General features: G+C 45.3%; 1 protein-coding gene across 7 annotated transcripts in view; it reads left to right on the forward strand.

The window, feature by feature from the left end:
* Positions 1-20,270, forward strand: part of fryb (furry homolog b) — a 120,880-nt gene extending 100,610 nt beyond the window's left edge. For 6 of the 7 annotated variants that reach the window (XM_083786046.1, XM_083786041.1, XM_083786043.1 and 3 more), the window contains 11 exons: positions 426-627; positions 1,127-1,348; positions 2,856-3,054; positions 3,345-3,442; positions 3,735-3,905; positions 4,047-4,187; positions 4,729-4,923; positions 5,270-5,434; positions 7,102-7,176; positions 8,424-8,594; positions 9,146-9,274. In XM_083786046.1, coding sequence (XP_083642172.1) covers positions 426-627; positions 1,127-1,348; positions 2,856-3,054; positions 3,345-3,442; positions 3,735-3,905; positions 4,047-4,187; positions 4,729-4,923; positions 5,270-5,434; positions 7,102-7,176; positions 8,424-8,594; positions 9,146-9,226 — 1,720 coding nt within the window. In that variant the 3' untranslated portion in view covers positions 9,227-9,274. Of the gene's footprint in view, positions 1-425; positions 628-1,126; positions 1,349-2,855; positions 3,055-3,344; positions 3,443-3,734; positions 3,906-4,046; positions 4,188-4,728; positions 4,924-5,269; positions 5,435-7,101; positions 7,177-8,423; positions 8,595-9,145; positions 9,275-11,866; positions 12,068-12,734; positions 12,870-13,326; positions 13,536-14,091; positions 14,297-14,959; positions 15,110-16,316; positions 16,416-16,643; positions 16,728-18,083; positions 18,195-18,359; positions 18,596-18,737; positions 19,008-20,129 lie in introns of those variants that run through there. The other variant, XM_083786047.1, reaches the window with a different exon arrangement.
* The last annotated feature ends 4,096 nt before the right edge of the window (positions 20,271-24,366 follow it).

A 24,366-nucleotide genomic window follows, 5' to 3' on the forward strand; every position in this document is an offset into this window, starting at 1 on the left:
AGGATAATAACAGAGTAGACGATACATTACATAACATATCATAGCATAGGTAAAACATTTGCCCACTACCGCAAAGACATTAATTCAAAGTTTAATTTCCCGATAATAGTAACCTTTTTCTACATCACTCTATTCCTGAGCTATGACCACTTTTGGTTACTTTTGACAGTTTTTACCATCTGTTCTTGAGTGGTCATACAAATGTAAAATGTAGGCGTTCAGCAGATTTACAGTAAGCAAGGTAAACATCAAATATCATACAGACAGACACACAGATAGGATAGGATCGATTACAGTACCCTGTCATGCATTGCTGCGGGCAGAATCATAACATAGCACCACATACCAGGCAGTATAAAATCATCCAATGTGTTTTAGTAATGTCCAGGAATGGATGTTTTACTGCGATGCGTTCCCTCCATTAGGACGTCCTCGCCTGACTTCCTCACCAACGACAAGCTGATGAACAGGAAGAGCACGGGGCAGCTCAACTTCCCCGGACCGGGGGGGTTCGGAGGCCTCTCGTCTCAGCGCCACCAGCGCTCCTACTCCGTCCCCAAGAAGTTTGGAGAGAGCGGCGGTCAGCCCAGCGATCCGCCTCGCAGTGCCACGCTGGACCGCATACAGGCAAGGAACATAATATGTCGTCGCTGTCTGGCAGAAACCTCTTATCTTCATATTTTTTACTTTTTGTGGTTTTTCGTAAATTGATGCTTTACGTGATCATATTACAGTGTCAAAGAAAATGATCAACAGTAGAAGATCCACAAGCGATGCATTTTGATCCTGTAGATCTGATACTTTTCGGTCCTTTTGAATTTAAATCCTAAATTCCTAATCCTAAGTAACAGTTTTGGACATATAGGGTTTCCACCCGACAGAGATGATGTGGCATGTCTTTCAAAATGAACATAAACATGTATTACCCTAAAATAGTTTTTAATATTAATCTCCGTTTTATATTGTTGGATGCTGGGAACGCATTTTCACAAAGTTTTAGGTACTGTTAACCTCTCAAAATATAAACGTGTTGTTTATGTCTATCAAAATGTCTAGATCTTCATGTGTGGATACAATTACCATCTCAATTACAAATATAAACCTCTTTGTTGTTTTTAATCCACAGGCCTGCAACAATCACGGCCTTTCCCGCCCGGGCAGAACCCCGGGCTCCTGCTCGTCGTCGACCAATCGCATCGATCCCAGCGTGCTGTCGGACCCCGCTCACGCCTCGCACCCTTCGTCTATACTGGCCACGGTGTTCTGGGTGGCCGTGTCGCTCATGGAGTCCGACTTTGAGTTTGAGTACCAGATGTCGCTTCGCCTCGTCCACAAGCTCCTATCCAAGGTAGAGGACATAACACCGTCAGAAACACATGGATAGAAATTAATATAATTACTTCCATAAGTCCTGTGGCCATTTGAAGTGTTACAATAATAGAACATTGAACGTAACATAGTTTTTCATACAGTTTCACCATCTGACAATAACACTCCCATTTGAGAGATTCTAGGTTTGATGTTTACCTGGCTGGTAATGACTTTGTAGCACTTTATTTTATTTATGTGAGTATCTAGCCTGCTGTTGATTGCCTAGGGTTCATGCCTTTTACGCTGATGTTGCACTGCTAGCAGTGTTTCTGTTCAAAATAAACACACAATGCAAGACTGGGATGTAAGAATGCCTTTGTTTGGGACTTTAGGAACCACATGAACCAGACTGTACCTATTCTTTGGAAAATAAATTGGGGGTAGAGGGAAAAAAGGGGAACCCCAGTCAACTGAGTATAATAGGGTTTAAGTCGTTAATACAGTTTATGGAATGGGTAATTGAAATGATCAAATTAATACAACTGAAATGTATTAAACGCAACAATCTGTTAATAACTACAATAGTTGATAAGAACTGAGTAGCTACAACATTTGAGTGTTTTGTGGCTTCAAAAAACTTTGCATAGTCCTGTCCAGCTGTGTCCAATGTGCGGCCCGCGGGCCAAATGTGGCCCTGGGGCCAATTTTATACGGCCCATGCCATATATAATACCTGAATAGTATTATGAATGGCTCACCCAACAGTATGGGACATTTTTATATTCAGGTTTTTTAACCTGGGCATTTCCCAGAGTATAATTTGGGCATTTCCCAGGGTATAATTTGTCTGTGTTCCTTGTATTTTTTTTTGTATTTTTTTGCTTGCTTGCTTGGTGTGACATATGGCTGAAAAATTGCTGAGATCACTTTTTGTTCACAGCACAAACCTGACAAAAGACCATGATATTAAATATTGATGATGATAGTTAAATAGAAACGTTTAAAGCTAAATTATGTAGTTGGCCCTTGGGTGTTTTAATATTTCTAATATGGCCCCCTTTGAAAAAAGTTTGGACACCCCTGCTCTAGTCTAAATAAAACAGTGGGCCAAGTTGTATGTGTCACGACTCGAGTAAAAATCTAATTTTCTAGCCCTTACCCGTTTTGAAATACTTGCCGTGGGGGGTACTGTGCCCTGTGGCCGTGGGTGGTACTGCGCCCTGGGTGCGTTTTTGCATTTTTAATTCACTAATAAATTCATTATTAATTTATAATTTGTTAAATTGGAAAAAGGGCTTCGTTAAGACCTCCATATTATTATGGTCAATGCGGGTGAAAAGTGGGAGCGATTGGTGCAGGCAGTGAGGAGCTACGGATGTGTTTCTGTTCTGCTATTTTCACTAGTTTGGGCCCCGGGGAAACGTCTAATCTCTCTCTTGGGTCTCGAACTGAAATGTTTGGGAACCACTGCTCTAAACTGACCATTGTTTGGCTGCCCAATAAAACTTGAACCCCCTTTTCTTGTTCTTTCTTTCCCGTGCCAGGTGCCCCTGGACCGAGCGGAGAACCGTGAGCGTCTGGAGAAGCTGCAGGCCCAGCTGAGGTGGAGCGGTTTCTCTGGCCTGCAGCAGCTGCTGCTGAAGGGCTTCACATCGCAGACCACCCACGACCTGACGCTGCAGCTCTTCTGTCAGCTCACGCCCGTGTCGCGCGTCCCCGTGGTCGACACCTCGCAGGCCATAGGTTTGTGCAACGCCCGGAAATATAGTCGTTACCTTCATCTTGCTGTAGGCTTTAATCCCCAGTTCTTTTGCAAGACATCGCAGCTACACATCCAAATCCATTTCTTCCCCCCGATAGTTTATTTGCATGCTAATATTTATATTTTTCTCTGCATTTATGTGTGTGTGTGTGTGTGTGTGTGTGTGTGTGTGTGTGTGTGTGTGTGTGTGTGTGTGTGTGTGTGTGTGTGTGTGTGTGTGTGTGTGTGTGTGTGTGTGTGTGTGTGTGAACGTGCGCGCGTGTGTGTGCAGGTTTCCCTCTGAACGTACTGTGTCTCCTGCCTCACCTCGTGTCTCATTTCGGACACCCCAACCAGTTCTGTAAGGAGAGCGCCGAGAGGATCGCTCAGGTATACACTGCACGCTAGCACATAGCTCTCAAAAAAGAAAGGCATGCTTATGACATGCTTATGACATGCTTATGGCATGTTATGCTTATGACATGCTTCATAATAATATTATGAAGCATGTCATATCATTTGATTTCAAGATATATTTTGAGCAAGCGCATGGATATAACATCCAAAATGTATTATTGTGTATATATTGGAAAATATCAAATGTAATAGGATATATAAATGTTTTGTTTGTATGCACTGTACGTCTGTTTCTCAATTCTGCTCCCCGCCCCTCTCCCTGCAGGTGTGCCTGGTGGAGAAGCACACCAAGCTGTCTCACCTGGCCCATGTGATGACTCTGTACAAGACCCGCTCGTACACGCGGGACCCCTTCTCCTGGGTCAGCGTGGTGTGCCGCTACCTCCACGAGGCCTTCTCTGACATCACGCTCAACATGGTCACCTACATGGCCGAGGTGAGACACACCCCTCTTTATGACATCACACTCTGGCATCACACAATCAACAACAAAGTGTGTATTAAATCTCTCTCTCTCTCTCTCTCTCTCTCTCTCTCTCTGTGTCTCTCTGTGTGTCTCTCTGTGTGTGTATGCTAGCTACTGGATAAGGGTTTACCCAGCATGCAACAGTCTCTGCTCCAGATCATCTACTGTCTGCTCAGCCATATGGACCTGACGGCTGTGCATGTCAAACAGTTCAACGCAGACGTCCTCAAGACCATCGAGAAGTTTGTCCAGGTCTGCTTTCCGTACTCTACCTTAGTCAGTGGTTCCCAAAGTGGGGTCCGGGGACCCCACAGGGGTCCTTGAGGGAGTTCCAGGGGGTCCCCAGCTAAATTATAGTTTGGAACCAAATGGACCCTTATGGGTCTGTAACTCTGAGAGTTAAATTAACATTGATTTTACAATATAAAGCGGGGTCCCAGAGATAGAAATGCCATTAAATGGGGGTCCGTAGACTAATATGCATGTCGAACTGGGAGTCTTTGAAATTAAATGGCGGATATATCGGCTATTTTAGCAAAGAATATGGTTTATCCACTTAAACCCCATACAGTTGTCCCTCAGGGGACAATAGGGACTTATGTTTTATTTTATTGTGGGGAAAGCTTTAGCTGAAAATAGCCGATTGACAAAGCTTACAACGCGTCACAGCGCGACACGTTGTGAGCTTGTCGGTCTGCAAAATATGGATGCTGAATTTAATATTTGTCTGTTATAATGTTAGTATAGCATAACCCATTCACACAGATTGTGTGTCTCTCTCTCCTCCCTACAGACGGTGCACTGGAAAGACGCTCTGAACATCTTGAAGCTGGTGGTGTCTCGCTCCGCCAGCCTGGTGCACCCAGCGTATGGCGGGACACACACGCAGGGCGACCTGTCCAACCTGGAGGTCAGCAGGGTGTGGGACGGCTCCGCCAACAAGGCCCTGCCCGGGAAAACCCTGGACTTCACCTTCGACATCTCTGAGGTGACAATACAGAACACACACTTGGTTTCTCTGTTTTAAATCATTGAATATATCTTGTCTTATCTAAATCAATCTATCTTATATATTGTCGATGTATCTCCATGTTCTCCAAAATTGGTAAATTAATTAACACCGTACTTATACTACAGCATCACACAAAAGTAGCAGATGTGCAAGCTTGAAACGTGGCACAAAGCTATGCGTTTTGAGCTTGTAGATCTGCTCTGCAGTTGAGCATATGATATTTCCACCCGACAGACACGATATCTTTCTGTCTATTCTTCTGTATGTCTGTCTGGTCTTTGTGTATTTAATGTGTACGTGTGTACTGTCTTATACGTGGTAGACCCCGGTGATCGGGCGGCGGTTCGACGGGCTCCAGGGTTCTGGAGGGAGAGAGGGGAAGGCCAGAGCCATGGCGGTCACACGCAGCGCCTCATCCACCTCGTCAGGATCCAACTCCAACACCGTGCTGGTGCCGGTCAGCTGGAGACGACCTCAGTCCTCCCAGGTATACAGTCACACTATTTGTAAGGCTGGGACAATCACTGCATTACAATGTCATGGATTGTAGCCACAAGTTGTCAGCCATTGTCAGCCAAGTCATTTGTTTTCCATAGAAGCCATCAATGATCATGTGTTGTATGGATGCATGTTGCGCAGCAAAAATAGCCTATTTTATCAACAAGCTCTATTTTCTGTTATTATTTTAAGATTATTAGAGAATTTGAAGCATCTTCCATAAAACCCTGATGGTCTGGGATATTTCATAAAAGCAAAGGTTAAAGCCTCAATCTGGGATTTATTCACCTGGTTGGCCGTGTGTAGAACAGCAGCAATTTGATTCATTCAAAAAAAGTTACATCATTGAATGTCTTCCATCTTATGTTCAAGAGCTTTTGGGGTGAAGCAAATCTAGAAGCCACGTCAGCGTAATTCTTGCCTCAAGTACTTGATATACTACACATAACCGTCAATAACAGCACACACAATACACAAACATAAAAAGACCGTTGGAGTTGGAGTTAATATTAAGTGTTACTTCTCTCTCTGTGGTAAAATGTCCATACCGGTTGGCGCTAGCCAGGTGACCTAGTTTCTAAAAGCCAGACATTTCATCATTATTAATTAGGCAATATGCCGCTTTTGTGGGGCGGGGATATATGCAGTCAGTGCTAGCAAATATGTCTAATCTAAGGTCGCATTAAAGGATTTAAGCTTAAAAGAGCTCTTCTCTCTGGCTGTCATGGATAGTTTGGTTCAAGCGGCTATGTTGGAAATAATAACTACACATTTGAAAGTGTTCACGGCTGGTAAAGTGGAGATGGTAACAGTGTGGAAGGCGAGCAACTCGGTTACAGGTTAGTGAGACCTCCAATTGAAATGCAGTAATGACATCACTGCTGTCGGGTGGAAACCTTCACATAACACAAGAGGTTAAATGGAGATAAGAGGTTCTGCCTGACAGCAACAATATGGTCATTTATTATTCCAGTGGTTTATCTACTAGTGTAATGGTTGCGGTTAGACATGGTAGGGGGGCCATTTGTGGTAAACAGCTGGGATACGTTAGCCTTTTCATTGCGGTAAGAACACCTCCCTACCGCCTCAGCCCGTAACCATCCATCCTTCACACATCATACTTCACTAACATCTGTGTTGTCTTCATGATGCTGAGCCTGTACCACACCTGCTTTTATATGGGGAAATGATTGCCCCCGTTTTCTTCTCCCCAGTGAACCATCTAATAAATGTCTAAATGCCCTCAAAATAATGTTCTTTATTATGTTTCATTTTTAATACATTGAAGTGGGAGTCGCAAGATAAACATTGACACGTACAGTGGCAATAAAATAATTGAAATGAATATAATTGAAAAGAGAAACACTCAAAATCAATAGCTAGATTATAGATACAAACAAGTGGGTGAAATTCTTTCTTCTCTATAATTTTTGTTGTTTTCCAGAAAGGGAGAAGGAAGCAAAGGACGGGGGGGGGCAGGGAGAGGGAGGTCTAGGGACTAAGAAATCAAACATTAAATATAATAAGCATGTCAAAGAGAACATAGAAAGATCAAGATATCTACATACCGTATGTACGCATAGCATAAGACCAGCAGATACATGTGTGTACATGACTTGCCATGTGATCACGAGTGTGTGTTTTCTCTGTGTGCAGAAGCGGACCAGAGAGAAGCTGGTGAACGTTCTGTCACTGTGCGGACAAGAAGTGGGACTCACCAAGAATCCATCGGTAAGATAAGATGCTGGAGTCTGGCTCTGGAACATGGCTACTTTGATAAGATGCTGGAGTCTGGCTCTGGACCATGGCTACTTTGATAAGATGCTGGAGTCTGGCCCTGGACCATGGCTACTTTGATAAGATGCTGGAGTCTGGCCCTGGACCATGGCTACTTTGATAAGATGCTGGAGTCTGGCTCTGGACCATGGCTACTTTGATAAGATGCTGGAGTCTGGCCCTGGACCATGGCTACTTTGATAAGATGCTGGAGTCTGGCCCTGGACCATGGCTACTTTGATAAGATGCTGGAGTCTGGCCCTGGACCATGGCTACTTTGATAAGATGCTGGAGTCTGGCCCTGGACCATGGCTACTTTGATAAGATGCTGGAGTCTGGCCCTGGACCATGGCTACTTTGATAAGATGCTGGAGTCTGGCCCTGGACCATGGCTACTTTGATAAGATGCTGGAGTCTGGCTCTGGACCATGGCTACTTTGATAAGATGCTGGAGTCTGGCTCTGGAACATGGCTACTTTGATAAGATGCTGGAGTCTGGCCCTGGACCATGGCTACTTTGATAAGATGCTGGAGTCTGGCTCTGGAACATGGCTACTTTGATAAGATGCTGGAGTCTGGCCCTGGACCATGGCTACTTTGATAAGATGCTGGAGTCTGGCTCTGGAACATGGCTACTTTGATAAGATGCTGGAGTCTGGTTCTGTGTCTGAAACAGGAGGAGGAGATATATCGTCTCTGTCGGGTGTCCAAAGATTTTTACTTTTCAGGATTCAAATAAAGAAACGTAGCACATCTACAAGCCTTTTGAGCTTGTGCATCTGCTACTTTTGATGCTTTTGTGTATGTAGTATGAAGTAGGGTGTTCATTTATGGAGAAAAAAAAGTATATACAGTATGGTTGCATTCTTGCAGAAATCACATCTCCATATTTGTATATTTTATTTTGTCATTTAATGCTCTGCTTCGTTTTGATTGAATGATTGGATATTTTATTAGACAGAAATATGAAAACAGCAACAGAGTACAGTCAAACACTTGGGGCTCTATTTCCGTCCGTGCTAAACCCCTTATCCCTCTGCTATTAATGTTGAACGGGTAACGCACCATAAGGCAGAGCGTGGTGGTCACAAGACAAACTACATATCATAATGTATTACATATGCACTGTAAATGATTGTAAAACATTACGGTTAGATATAATCAACCATAATAACAATACAATGTGTAATTGTTGTACACAGGTGATCTTCTCGTCCTGTGGAGACCTGGACATGATGGAGGTGCGTGAGAGCGGCGTGTCGTCGGACGACGGCGGCACCCGAGACGACACGCTGGACGACACGGCCAGCGAGCAGCAGTTCAGAGTGTTCAGGGACTTTGACTTCCTGGATGTGGAGCTGGAGGACGGAGAGGTGAGAGCACACACACACACACACACACATGCACATGCACACGCGCACACACACACACACACACACACACACACACACACACACACACACGCACAGGGCACACACGCACGCACGGCACACGACACGTCAGACACGTCAGAATGTAAAATGACGTTAGCATTATTCCTGCGGAGTGACATTGTAATACAACTCCAGTGTGAAAGACACATTTTATTGGTGACAACAGCACTTCCACTTTTGTGACTCTCTCTGTGTCTTTTATTGACCCTTTTACACTCAATGCATGTGTCACTTTATCCCTCTGTCTTTCTTTACCATTAATATGTTGATTTGATCTCTCTCTCTCACTTTGTCCCTGTATTTCTTTCTCTGACTAACTCTCTCTCTAACACTGTGTCTCTCTGTCTAACTCTGTCTGTCTGTCTGTCTGTCTGTCTGTCTGTCTGTCTGTCTGTCTGTCTGTCTGTCTGTCTGTCTGTCTGTCTGTCTCTGTCTCTGTCTCTGTCTCTGTCTCTGTCTCTGTCTCTGTCTGTCTTCTGTGCTGCCTATAGGAGCTTCAGGTAAGTTGTTTTATGCACTATATTATCTTGTATCAGAGCTCTATTGTTGCTGTCTGTATTTATTTCTGTTGATAATCACTGCATGCTTTTCTCATGCACGGGTTAAGGCTAGTTCAGACCTCAACGCCTCAATATCCTGTAGACAGACTATTATACACTGTGGTACAATTGAGCATAAATGAAGCATTGAGCACAAGTTGCAAAGGAACATCACAGTGGTCTGAATTAGACCTTAGTCTCTTAAACGCTGACCTGAGATGTAATTGTGCATTTCTGGCAGTGGTAATTGCAACGATATCCAAACTACATCATTGCAATTACCTCTCTAATAACAGATATGTCCAGGTCTTGTAGCTTTAAAGTGCATTGTATGTGTTGGGTTATTGTGTTTGCACAGTGTGTTGAAGGTTCACTGCGCAATCAGCTGAATGGGTAGAATTTAAGGATTTTAGGCACAACTAGCCCAAAGTGCTAGAAGGGTGAAATCCCTACTATCCTGGACAAACTATTATTAACCCAGCATGTATTGACAATAGTCAATTAAAATTTGACTGTACAGTATTATTATTATTATTCTTTTTTTACAATTCATTCATTCACCCAAAGGCTTTTTGATAAACCCCCTCACACACAGGTGGTGGTGATGGTGGTGGAGGCGGTGGAAGTGGTGCTACACACACACACACACATCCGTGTGTGTGTGTAGTAGTATGTGTGTAATAGTGTGTATTGATGGGAATCATCTAGTTGTGATTGACAGTGGGACATTAACGTGTCGTGAATCAAAAATTTATGTATTCTCAGCGTTCAGGTTTATTTTTAAACACTTTCAACCTGCTGTCCCTATTTTGGGCAGCAGGTAAGTGAAAAGTTGCCATTTATTTTCCCAAGTTAAATTATCTTTTTCAATAACATTTTTGACAAATTTCAAAATGTACTCAAATAGTGACAATAGAAGATCTACACGTGAGCTTGTAGCTCGACAAGTTTCACTATTTGTCGAAGTTCGTACAACAAAGTATATAGGACTTACGTGGTTGATGTGAACGTGGATTCTCAGCATTCAGGTTGATTTTTAAAGGACAACTTTAGTTTTTTTCAACCAAGGTTCATGTTTTAGGTTGTTATTAGAGAAACTAAAAGGTGAGTGTTAATTTTCTTTCATTTGCTGCTTTCTTTCGTTTTGGGGATTTATTATTTTATTATTTACTATAGTCCTAATAAACCCCAGGAAATTACATCTGGCCACAAAAGATCACAGGGTCTACTGAATGTGTCAAACTGACATATTGAGCCTATACACACAGTATAAGCCTTCCCCCAGTAGGCTACCTTCACATTCAGTAGATCATGTGATCTTCTGTGGTCAGATGTAATTTCTTGGGGTTTATTAGGACTATAGTAAATAATAAATAAATAAATCACCATCAAATTTGGTAAAAAAATACATATTTAGCCCCATGCTCGAATGCCCCCGCCCCCCTGTCAAAAACAGCTAAAATCCCTAACGAAAGAAAGCAGCAAATGGAAAAAAAATAACACTCATCTTTTAGTTTCTCTAATAACAACCTAAAACATGAACCTTGGTTGAAAAAAACTAAAGTTGTCCTTTAAGCTTTTAACATCAGGCGACAGCCGTACCATATTAGCCGTCTACTGTACTTCTGTTCCGGTTCCTAACGCCCTCAAAATGCCCCATGCCAGGCAGGCGGGCTTCTGCCTGTAACATTATACATTGAGTCAATTCCAGAAACCCTTCTGTTCTGTTACTCGATCGGTCGTTTGATTCAAATGAAGTGACCCAGTGAAATATGAAATGTCTGCACATTGCTGGCTGTGGGATAACGGAGAGGCTTATGTTGCTGTGTTGTTTGTTTGCAAAGCACAAAGATGGAATTGGGATACCTGCACTGCACTGCTGTCTGTCTGCAGCATTGGGAGGAAATGTTTTCTACAACTTTTATGAAATAGTTCTTAAAGGAGTACAAATGACTTATTTTCTATCAATTACAGAAGCCTTGAATTCGTGGAGATTGTGTTGTTTTTGTCAGATTCCTACACCAATCATTTGATAGCCTCGGGGACCGCAGACGTTTTGTTTTCAAAAGAAAGGAAAAAAAAGCCTGGACGAACGAGCCAGGAAATCTGGTCTAGGAGTGGCAGTGAACCTTGTTTCGCTAAACCAATAACAGTGCAGAGGGGCGTCGCTCCACATTTGGTGATGCCATGCAGTGTTCTCTGTTCTAGGGGAGGGGAGGAGGAGGGGGCGGGTGCACCATTAGGATCCACCGGCTGTTTTCGCCGGCAAATTTGAATCCGCCCCGCTAGACCAGAAATCACACTTGATGGGGCAGGCTAATAATTTGATGACCGGCAGTCTCCTACTGACTGATTATTGGCTCAGGAATGCAACGGAAACAAGCAAATCTACATGAATTCAAGGCTTCATGGGGTGTGTGTAATTGAAAGTCATTTTTTGGGTGAAGTACTCCTCTAAGCCAGGCGTTAATACGAGAACATGTCCATGTCCTAGGCAGTGGGATTCAGTGGTGTGTGTGTGTTTCAGTGTGTGTGTGTGTGTGTGTGTGTGTGTGTGTGTGTGTGTGTGTGTGTGTGTGTGTGTGTGTGTGTGTGTGTGTGTGTGTGTGTGTGTGTGTGTGTGTGTGTGTGTGTGTGTGTGTGTGTGTGTGTGTGTGCGTGCTCCTCGCACAGGGAGAGAGCGTGGACAACTTCAACTGGGGCGTGCGCCGGCGGTCCCTGGACAGCACGGAGCTGGGGGACCTGCTGGAGGAGAGCCAGCACTCTGGCTCCACCCCCAGCCTGGGGGGCCACGAGGACCCCCTGCACGACTCTGACGAGTCCTCCGAGGAGGAGGAGTCGTCCACCAGCCAGAGCCTGTCTCACTCACAGCTTGTATGTTTACTCTCTGAGTCACACGATTAAAACTAAAACTAAATCCTGCATTCTGGACCAGCATCATCAAGTGTGTGTGCAAAATCGGATCTCCTAATTGATGTTTGTATTTCGTTGCTGTCGGGGGCAGAAGGAAAACTCTTATCTTCATGTTTTGACTCTGCGTAAATTAATAACGCCCTACTTGATCACACAACAGTGTCACACAAAAGTATCAATAGTAGCAGATCCAAAGTAAATGCTCAAAACACTTCGCTTCGCGCCAAGATCATAGACTGTAAAAAAGGCCAAGATTTTTGAAGTTGAATCCTGAAAAGTAACCGTTTTGGACATAATGAGGTTTACACCCGACAGAGATGATATGCATTTACATGAAACACATACGTATGTAATACTACATGTATGTGTTCATATTTGTCAAAAGGATAAAACAAAAACAAAAAACCTTGAGAGCTTGTTTGGAGTTTGGAGTTGTATCACAGAGACTTACAGAAAAAGAAAATCAATAATAGGCTAAATACATTCATAAAATGTCCAACAAAATATTGTTCGATTGTGGATCAGTTCTTGTCTAAATGAAATATAAATAGTAGTATGAATTCAGCAATAATAAATTGATCAGTACCAATTATAATGAAACTGGGTGTATTGTTTCGTTGTGGTGCAGACCAACCCCTCCCCATCAGAGGAGACCAATCACACGGGCTCTCTCTCGTCGTACGACAACTCTGCTGACACGCCGTCCTTCAACGCCACCACCCCACCACAGGGGGCGCTGCAGGACGACCAGCTAGGACTGAGGGTGAGGAGGAGTGGACACACACACACACACACACACACACACACACACACACACACACACACTACAAACAATAGCAAAGACAAGACAGCCTAAGCGGCCTTCACTTCCCGTATCTGTGTGAGGTAGGTGCTTGGCCTGTTTAGGAGACCAGAAGTAGGTCGTGAGTCTATTAATTGCAGTTGGAGAAGTGAACGTGAACATATCTCCTGGCCCATTCTTTAGCCCTGTGGTCATTGAACTAAATATATCACCCATTTTGTTACATGGCACACAATTGTCTGAACATTCTGTCTAGCAACGTGAATCATTTGCGTACTGTTTCACACCTAGTGGCGAAGCTGGGGATGGGTTCCTAAATGAAGGATCTGTGCATAGATTAATGTGCAGTACACACAGTAAACACCTCTCTCTCTCTCTCTCTCTCTCTCTCTCTCTCTCTCTCTCTCTCTCTCTCTAGATGAGTGTGTGTGTGGAGGATGAGGACACAGGCTCGGGGCTCCAGGATGATGAGTTGTCTCTCAGCGCTGCGGAGCTGCCTCAGGGCTCAGACTGTGGGGAGAGTCTCACCTTAGAGCTGCCCCCCGCCACGCCCCCGGGGGACCCCCTGCTCAACCCCCACATCTGTCAGCCTCCCCTGGGCTTCCTGGACCCCAACTGTCTGCCCAGGTAGGTGACCGTCCGGAACACTCGCCCCCAAAACACGCTCATCCCCATTTATTACCCTACCCCCTTAGATAGCATTTCTGTAGACTTAGATAGCATTTGATACAGACTTATAGTAGACAGCACTATAATTCCATTGTATGTACCGGTAGTCATAGCACGTCATAGTACATATGTATAGCATAGTATAGTATATATGTGTATAGTTTATTTGTATAGTTTCATTATATAGATATTCCACTGTTACTTTCTTAGCTTACGCATGTTTCATGATAAATGCTTTTTATGTGATGTATTCCCATGCTTTTTTGTTCTTGCTTAATGTAAATCGCTATGGATTAGGAGCGTCTGCTAAATGCCTAAATTGTAAATTGTATTTATGTTTCCCCGCTGACCACTTGCCCCCTGCGATTCTTCTGTTCTTGCACTTAATGAAAACATAATGGTTCTACGCTGAGCTGCCTAAAATGCCTGCAAGCACAGAATGAACATAAGAGCGCCCCTCACTTCACACGGTGTGATCTTTTTGTTTGTCTCTCCCCTGTCTCCGCGGCGACAGCCTCCGTGACGACGTGGATGACCTGGAGGACCTGGGCTTCCCCCCTCCCCCCTCGCCGTTCTTCTCCGCCATCTTGGCGGCGTTCCAGCCGGCGGTGTGTGACGACGCCGAGGAGGCATGGCGTTGTCACATCAACACGCTGGTCACCGACTCGGACGGCTCGTGTGCCGTTTACACCTTCCATGTGTTCTCCTCGCTGTTCCAGGTACACACTACAATATAGTACACTAGATATAGTACTGTTTACAGTACACCTTCCATGTGTTCTCCTGGCTGTTCCAGGTACACACTACAGTATAGTACACTAGATATAGTATACTGTTTACAGTACACCTTCCATGTGTTCTCCTCGCTGTTCCAGGTACACACTACAGTATAGTACACTAGATATAGTACTGTTTACAGTACACCTTCCATGTGTTCTCCTGGCTGTTCCAGGTACACACTACAGTATAGTACACTAGATATAGTACTGTTTACAGTACACCTTCCATGTGTTCTCCTGGCTGTTCCAGGTACACACTACAATATAGTACACTAGATATAGTACTGTTTACAGTACACCTTCCATGTGTTCTCCTGGCTGTTCCAGGTACACACTACAATATAGTACACTAGATATAGTACTGTTTACAGTACACCTTCCATGTGTTCTCCTGGCTGTTCCAGGTACACACTACAGTATAGTACACTAGATATAGTATACTGTTTACAGTACACCTTCCATGTGTTCTCCTCCCTGCCCCCAGATGCAAATTCAAATGGATACAAACCTTTTTGTTGCCGATGGGTTCCCAGATTGACCTCTATCTTACTCTGCGGCTCTCTTTCTCTCCATCATGACCACCCCTCCCCCTCTCTGTTTCAGAACATCCAGGGGAAGTTCTGCTCGCTGACCACAGACGCGGCCACCTACATGGGAGAGGGACTGAGGGGAATAGGGACAAAGTTTGTGCGCTCCTCGCAGATGTTGACCACGTGCTCCGACTGCCCCACCATCTACATCGACGCAGACACTGTAAGTACAGTGTGTGGCGGCGGTGCGTAGTGTACACCGGGGTTTCTCAAAGTGGGTGCCTACGGTGCCTTGACGCAAGTCCAGGGATGCCCCAGAATGCTCTGATAATATTTGGGGTTCATTAATGTCACCACTTCAGTCTTAGACCCTCTGTGCTCAGTAAAACGGACCCGAGTTAAACTGTACCTGGTGCGTTCTTTTTCAGCCTACAGTACAGTACAAAGTCTCTTCACCAAAAATAGTTTTGTGATCGGCTGGGTATGTATGTATGTATGTATGTATGTCGGGGTACGAATGGTCCCTTATTGGCTCTAAGTTGATGGTGACGTAACTAAGGTACGTTTCAAGGTTGGTATAAGGTCAATAACAAGTCTAAATGATTTAGAACAGCAGTAATAGATAAATAGATATAATAGGGTATTATATTGGATCATTTTCATTCCATTATAGAGGGTATGCGCGTGACATCATCGTACCACTGAGTGGCAAAAAACTACTTTCTGGCCTTGACAGCCCATTCCAAACAGAAAAGTCCTGTCTGATTGCATTAAACAATGTTAAACTCACCAACATTGCAGCTGAACGAAAAGCTTGAATTATCCTCTTTCTATCTGCAAAGTTTTTGTTTCATGAAAATCCACCATAGAAATGTTATGAGCTACTTTCTGTCAAGAAATGCCCTGCATTTGATTATTTTTCTAAGTGTCAGAGTTTGGAAGTGCTTGTTTTCAATAACACAACATTTTGCTGCCTCCTGCATTATGTGACATTTAGAAACAGGTGATACGGTTGAGTGATTTCCAACGAGCGCTTCCAAACTCCAACACTCCAACACATGCTGCTCAATGTTTTGTCGCTCAGTCTAGATGAGGGGGGCGTGTCCTGATGGGAAAATCATGCATGTGCAAACTCTCTATTCTTTGGCCTACTTGTGTGCAAGGCGCAAGTTGGCACCTCGGACAGAGTGCATTTCTATTTTATACAGGGGTGACCTTTTGGTGAGCCAAAAATGTTTGAGAACCACTGGTGTACTCACACTAACAAAAAAATAATCTTCCCTGTGCCTCCTCTCCTCTCCTCTCCTCTCCTCTCCTCTCCTCTCCTCTCCTCTCCTCTCCTCTCCTCTCCTCTCCTCTCCTCTCCTCTCCTCTCCTCTCCTCTCCTCTCCTCTCCTCTCCTCTCCTCTCCTCTCCTCTCCTCTCCTCAGATCATGTCCTATGGTCTCCTGGAGAAGATGAAGTTCAGCGCGTTAGAGCTTCAGGAGTACTTGGACACGTACAACACCAGAGAGGAGTCTGCTGTGTCGGTAGGAAACTCACACTCCAGCGCTTTCAATTGTTATTGTTTTTTTCTGTAGAAACTACAATTACAGAATATAATGAATGCTGTAATCACGTGCTGTTATTATTATAATTGGCTGTACAGGGAAGACCAAACAACCCCAAAGGGCTTATCGAGTGTCTATTATCTAATTGGTGATAAAATAAAAATAAATAAATAAATAAAGATAATAATACTTTCTGCTGCCCTCCAGTGGCTGAGGAACTGTAAGGACACATTTCCCAGATGTGCTGGCGAGGGAGTGGTCACCTGTCAGCCAGGAGACTCTGAGGAGAAGGTCAGTCAACATTATCCATTACTATGTATGTACTGTACTGAGTTCAGCCTTGAATCTATCACACTCTTCAATACTTTTAAACAAACACTTAACCCTGGGGATTTTAACTGTTGTCTTATTGGTTGATCTATCTATCTATCTATCTATCTATCTATCTATCTATCTATCTATCTATCTATCTATCTATCTATCTATCTATCTATCTATCTATCTATCTATCTATCCATCTACAGTATCTATCTTTCACCCTGCATCTATCTGTCTGTCTGTCTGTCTGTCTGTCTGTCTGTCTGTCTGTCTGTCTGTCTGTCTGTCTGTCTGTCTGTCTGTCTGTCTGTCTGTCTGTCTGTCTGTCTGTCTGTCTGTGAATCATCATATTGGAGTGTTTGCTCTCTTCTGCATGTGCTGACTTGACTGCTATGGTTGCAGAGTACTAATTGATTCAGACAGGGTTTGCGGGCCTACAGTAACTGTGTTTGTTCTGCCGTGTATTTCATACCAAGCATGAGTTTGATTGACCAGTTTGTCTTCCTTTCTGACTCGCTCTCTCTCTCACACCCGCTAACCTCCTCCTCTCTCGCTGTGCGTGCGTTGCCGTGTAGCAAATGGAGTCTCTGGCAGTAAGTGTCTCTTCCACCTTTTCTTCAAGTCACTGCCTTAAAGCTATACTGTAGCTGCTTCTGTCCATCAAACTGCTTGTTTACTTTGCTATAGCTTCTACCGTTAGGGGCCGTGTCCACCTAGTATGTTATTTTTTTTCCTGAGTATGTTCTGAATTGAATTTAAAGCGGGAGCGCCGTGTTTTTGGAAACACCAGTAGCGTGGTGGAGCGCTGTGCATTTATTTTGCGTTCACATGTGGCATTTTTTTAGTTTGAAGCTGCTTGAAGATTGAGCTGAAATAAAAAAAATTAGGCGAGCCCTTTGGTGTTTTCAGCCGGGGGGTGGGGGGGGGGGGGGGACAGCCTCAGTGGACACGGTCCCTCAATATTTGTATACATTTCATATTCACACGTGTAGAGTTGATCGTTGCTGTCGGGTGGAAACCTTGTATGTCCAAAACCGTTACTTTCCTGGAAATGGAAAACACATACAAAATGTAAACATAGTGATACACGTTTTCTGTCCAAACGCAACAATGTGTGTGTGTATGCGTGTGTGTGTGTGTGTGTGTGTGTGTGTGTGTGTGTGTGTGTGTGTGTGTGTGTGTGTGTGTGTGTGTGTGTGTGTGTGTGTGTGTGTGTGTGTGTGTGTGTGTGTGTGTGTGTGTGTGTGTGTGTGTGTGTGTGTGTGCGCCGTGCAAGCGTACGCTAATCCATGGATCTGACGGCATTCCTCTCCGTTCCCGTGTGTTTAGCAACTGGAGCTGTGTCAGCGTCTATACAAGCTGCACTTCCAGCTGCTGCTGCTCTTCCAGTCCTACTGTAAGCTCATTGGCCAGGTGCATGCCATCAGCGCCGTGCCCGAGGTACGTAACACCACACACACACACAGACAGACAGACAGACAGACAGACAGACAGACAGACAGACAGACAGACAGACAGACAGACAGACAGACAGACAGACAGACAGACAGACAGACAGACAATAAAACTCCTTGAATCTTGACCCTCGCCTCCTGTCCCGTCCAGCTGCTGAACATGTCCCGGGAGCTGACGGACCTGAAGAGCAGCCTGCAGGCGGCCGAGGCGGCCGTGGCCTCTGACCTGGAGCACGCGCACCACGCCCACGCCAGCGCCCACGCCGCCCAGGTGGCGGCCATGGCCGTGCCCAGCTTCAGCAGCTCGGAGGAGGCCGTGCAGGCCATCCTGGAGTGCCTGAAGAACCAGGAGTTCACCAAGGCCGTCCGCTACATCCAGGAGTGCAGGTGAGGGAGGGATGGTGGACCTAAAAACAACAATGTTGGAAACAAAATACAAGGGGGGCCAACCTTGGGTCCCGACCCAGTGTATTATTAAATCGTTAACCTGTCCCCGTCCCCCCACCCCCTCCCCCACCACCACCACCAGGAGGCAGTGGCCCGACGGCGTCTTCGGCGGCGGCTCGGAGAGCGAGGTGCAGACGCTGCTCAACGTGTACTTCCGCCACCAGACGCTGGGCCAGACGGGCACCATCGCCCTGGTGGGCTCCCGCCAGGACCTCAGCCTCATCTGCTGCAAGCTGCTGGAGCTCAACGGGGAGATCCGCGACATGATCCGCCGTGCACAGGGCTACCGCGTGGTCACCACCTACCTCCCCGACTCCAGCGCCTCCGCCACCAGCCTCTGACAGGACCACGGGTGAGGGCTGTCGCCGTTTCACACATTTGAGTTGACCATTCATCGTCGCACAAATAAATGCAGTTGACGATTGAATTGTGTTTTCGCCATAGAGTAAGACAGAATTACGCTGAACTCATGGGGCCAGTCCAATGGCGGCACTTCTACATAGACTTCTATTGAGCATGGGGATAACCGGAAGTTTACGGAATGCATTGGAGTCTATGGGCTCGCGCGCGGTACATGAACCACGTGAACGGGCTGTTTTCTGCCCCCTCAATATCGCAACTCTTCTTTTAGATGGCCCTGGAAATTGGAACATTTAATATGAATAGTAATTACATTACTGTCACAATATAACTATAAATTCACCAAATCTCTGTATGTCTGTAATCCACGTAACTCGACGTGTTCCGCACCACCACAGGGAGTGCAGTACTCGGTGTCGAGTTGGTCGGACCCATGGTTGTCCAGAACCGCCACAAAAGGCCTCTGCCGGGCCGCAAAAGGCCTCTGCCCGGGCCAGACTCCATATTTGGGCATGCCTGACAAAGAACTGTTCTACATCATTCTGACATCTGCATAGACTCCATATTTGGGCAGGCCTGACAAAGAACTTCATATATGGGCATAAAAGGGACACAGACATAATATCTGGATGGGGCATCTATTTCCAACTTGCATCGTTCCAAGTAGGCCAGTGCCCAACGGTCACCGCCGTAGTATATTAAAGTACAGCAATTTGAGGTACTCTCTTTAATATTTCACAAAGAATAAATAAAGATATCAGATGTTTTCCACTTGTCCCTCACTAACACCTGCCTGTAGACAAAAACAGGGATGTGGGCAGGGAAACAAACCTACCTTCTATGATGTCACTGAGAACCATGAAGCTACCCAAGGACCCTCCCACCTCAGACATCAGCAACATTACGAAAATCACCCGGGTTTAGTGTTCTAGGGTTAAAAAAGCAACAAAAGAAATAGCGGAAATAGCTGATCTACAAGCTTGCGATGCGTTTTTCTTGTATGAACATCTTTCAACATGGAAATGATTATGACTATTATGAAAAAATAACTGTGATTATATCAAATAAATGTGATTAGCTGATTATGTAATAACTGTGGCAACCCCAACTACAGGAGGAGCGCCCCAACGCGGACACCCCCACCTCCTCCTCCAACTCCACCGCTAGCCTCCACCATCCCTCCGAAGCCTCCTCCACCTCCAGGCCTCCTGAGTGCAGTCTCACCACAGCCACGCCGCCCCGCTGCCTCCAGGCCACGGCAGCCATAGGAAACCCCATGGCTCCCTCGTACCTGCACCTCCTGCTTACATCCTCCTGCAGCCATCGCTCCCCCAGGAGGCTCCGAGTCCAGAAGGACCTTCCAACCTCCCCGGCGTCAGGCCCGCACCGAAAGCCTGACCTAACGCCGACCACCGTCCATCCTCCCTCCTCTTCAACGTCAACCGGCGTAGACTTCCCCGACAAACCCCCGAACCTGTTCTTGAGCCCGACGCCCCCGGGGCCCGGAGGCGCACGGTTTAACGAGCAGCGACGACACCTGGACGAGAGCGCTGATGATAATGTGGGTTCTTGGTGGACAAGTTGTTCTCTTTCCCACACAATGCGCCCCCTGCTGCACGCACACGGCAACGCACACCCGCCGTCGTTTCTGCAGACCGTGGCGTCGGAGCCCAGGCGCTCCGACGCACCGCCCCCCATCGTCATCCAGTCCCGGGGGTCCCGCCACCTCCCCGACACTCCGTGCCAACACTCTGGCCCGCCCCCTGTGGTCCGAGACCCGGGCGTCGTCCTGACCAAGGATCCTGATCCCTCTCCCCGCTCTGGTCCCCTGACACACCCACCTCTGCGGCCCCGCCCCCCAACTCAGGGCGAGGCGGCAGCATGGGGGTGTTGCTGTTCCCTCGGGGAGGGCTACCTGAGGAAGGTGGGGAACGCCGCTCTGCCCCTGCTCAACGCAGGGGGGCTCCACAACGACACACCGTCTGACGTTCAGACATGAGATACCCAAAACAAGGAAAAAGGAATATTTGACTACTTAAAGCCCTCCACCTTCAGCCTTTTCTGAGGGAACATTTGCCAGAAATAGCCAGTGTACATGCTCGGCTATTTCTGTCGAAGATAGAAACAAGAGCAGACCAAGTACAGAGCCAACTCGGGTCTGTTTGACTCGAGTATAGAGGGTTTAAGTGCTTAAGGAATATGCTTACATTATACTACAGTGTGTCAAAGATGTATTGTGAAAATCTATTTCCAGAGTTCAAAATATATTTAAATATTGGCCATTTGTTGTGTATTTTGAAACATACCTTGAAAATAGTACAAAAGGTTGTTTTTTTTCAGTACCGGACCTATGACCTACGACCTGAGGATCACCTTTTAGAGCCAAACGTCTGAAATGACAATGACCAAACCCTCAAAACGCTGCATGGAGAAGTGACATTATCCCAGAAATGGCTCTTTCTTTCTCAGAGTGGAATGGGCTCATACCTGCGGTTCTCCAACATTTGACCTCTCAGAGTGTATAAATGGAACCAGACCAACCTGTGACAGGTCCATTTGGTTCCATTTGAACGCTCTCAGAGTTCCAGACCCTGTAGTCAGGGTCCTCCTGAAATGAACCCTGAGGGTCCTTGGACCTCACTTTGAGAACCAACGGGATGTACTGTCTGCTACGGTACAGTTTGGACCTGCTCAGTAACAAGGAAGCTTGGAAACCTGCTGATATAAAGACTATATATACCAGACCTTATATAGATCTCTGTCTGCCTGAAGGCTTAGCGCTGCTACTTACTTTGACATTAACATGCTGAACACTGCTTGAGGAGGGTCATCGCCCAAAATGTCAGACCCCCTCTCCACTGACGAGGTCCTTACGAACACACCTGACCCGTCCTAAGCCTGCCTTCCCACAAGCACTGAAGGTGAATGTGAAAAGGACTGACTGTGCTTCAGAAGAGTGAACTTTTTTTTAATTTATTTCGAGGACCCTGCAGTTTGATATCCATTAGGCCCACGGATTTGATACAATTTTGCCCTCTCTGCAATCCCAGTCTACTTCGTAAAATCCTCAACTATGAATTGAACTCTGAGTGTACAAATATGGTTTTGTTTGGTTCCATTCATACACTCTCAGAATTACACACCCGTAAGGGTCCATTTGGTTCCATTTCTACATTTTCTGAATTACAGACTCGTCCTGTTGGTCCCAAGACACAATGTTGAGAACCAGTGCTTTTTGAAGGAAGCAAGGAAAGGAGCTCAGGAAGGTGTCTAGTAGCTGGTATTACCACTGGATATACAGCGAGGGACACAGAGCAACCACAAAACCCCTCGCTGGTTGAATTCACATGTCGTTCTTGCACTACGTTTAGTTTTCACTATGAGGGGGGGATTTACAGAAGGGATGGGGATATTTTGCTGTTATGTTTTTGCTACTGTTGAGAGAAGGACACAGGGCCCGAGGCCAAACGCTGGAATCCCTCCTTCTCTCGGATTGTTTTGAATCTACTGTTTGAGAAAGTCCTTTTTAATGATGATGGGAGGGGAAAGTGCAATGCATGACGGCTCAGATGAGATGAATGCTTTCTACTGTACCGCATCTGTTTCCTGTCCCCTAACACACCCCTGACTGACTGATAGAAGACTGATGAAAGAGTCGGATGCAGAATATTCAACCGTAGTTCTTGACGCTGTCCTTTGCTCTGTTTATACTTAGCTTGTGTTTAATCGGTGAAACCAGCTCTGTAGACTTAACGGTACCAACATGATTCTTCGGTTCAGTGTTTTAATCATGCTGTTCTTCCCTGTGCACAAGTGTACACGCCAACCGACCGCCGCCGCGTTGTGATAACTTTGTGGTAGCATCGAGTAGTGAGTGTACGGCACACGCTGTAACGTCCGTAGCTGTCCTACACTTCTGTGACGTGTTATTGACCTTACTTGTATACCGTGTTCACATCATGCGAGGATGCTGCATGTTCACGGCCGGACATTTATTTAGATTTTGTCTTTTACTCTTGTCATATCGTGTCGATGATCGAGTCTCAGTGGTCACGTACTCTGTAGCACATGTGTGTGTGTGTGTGTGTGTGTGTGTGTGTGTGTGTGTGTGCGTGTGGTACTTAGTTACAGATACACTTTTAAGGGAAACATGCTGACATTCAGCGCCTGCCATCCATGTTCAAAGAGTAACGTTGTGCTACTACTGTTCTTAAGTCCGACAATTCCCCCTCAGTCAGTCGGCCCCACAATTCCTCTGTCTAGCGATATTATTTACCCTGTTGCTGTATAAAATATCCTTTGCCTATTTATATCAAGTCAACACTCATTCGACTTAATTTTTATATTGATGTTAATGTTCTCTTGGTTCAAGCCAATTGTAACTGCCATGCATGCATCTCCTTGTGTTCTGTATGAGGTGAGTTTGAAATAGGCCTATTTATTAACAGAATCATATTTTATCTGAAAGATATGTTTGTATGAGATAAGGTTCAAAAGGGAGCTTTAAGCTCACGCGGGTATGTTCTGTTTTTCTTTTAGTTTTTTTTCCTGTGTGGGAGAATGTGTGTGCATGCCAAACAAGAAGTTGCACATTTAAAAAAAAGCTTTTTAGATGAAGATTCTGTGTAGTCGTTTTTTCACCTTGTAAATACTTTTACAGCCTTTGTGAAGTTGTTTTGAGTCGATGCAATGTACAATTCTGTGTCAAAGTAAAACATATCCAAATGACATCATTTGCAGTTTACACATTATTTTGTACTTACAGTAGGTGAACTCCAAACAAATTCCATGATTGTTACTCTAAGTACTAAGTTTAATCTTTACCACAAATATTGTGCAACTGAAATATTCACATGAAGGCAAACCAGCAGGTCTACTAGATACAGTGGCTGACTGATTCCAGACTTTTTTTTCCAGTAAAGGGACCTTTACGGGTCCATTTGGTTAGCATTTGTACACCCTATCAATCTCTAGATTGGGTAAATCTAATTGGTTTTCACCATTCATTGTATGACAACAGTACTAGTAGTATATACTATAGGGCTTATGTGTAAAATCGCCTGTGTGAGGAACTGTCCAGTAGCACCGAGCTTCTGTCTTGGATAATATCTACAAGCTACACGGGCAGAAGCAAAGATGCAGTCTACCATTCATTGTCAATTTTGGAGCAGCTACATGCATCATTGTGTCTTTGCATAGTCATGTCGCTGGCTTCCATTGACAATGGAAGACTGCATCTTTTACATCTGCCCGTGTGAATGCATTACTCTTTGAACATACAAACATACAGCACAGGCTAGTGAACAGGTTTAGTGATATCAGGATTTAGAGTACTAATTTCACCATTTGAT

Source organism: Protomyctophum parallelum (assembly GCF_964188405.1).
Source record: "Protomyctophum parallelum genome assembly, chromosome: 1".
NCBI lineage: Eukaryota > Metazoa > Chordata > Actinopteri > Myctophiformes > Myctophidae > Protomyctophum > Protomyctophum parallelum.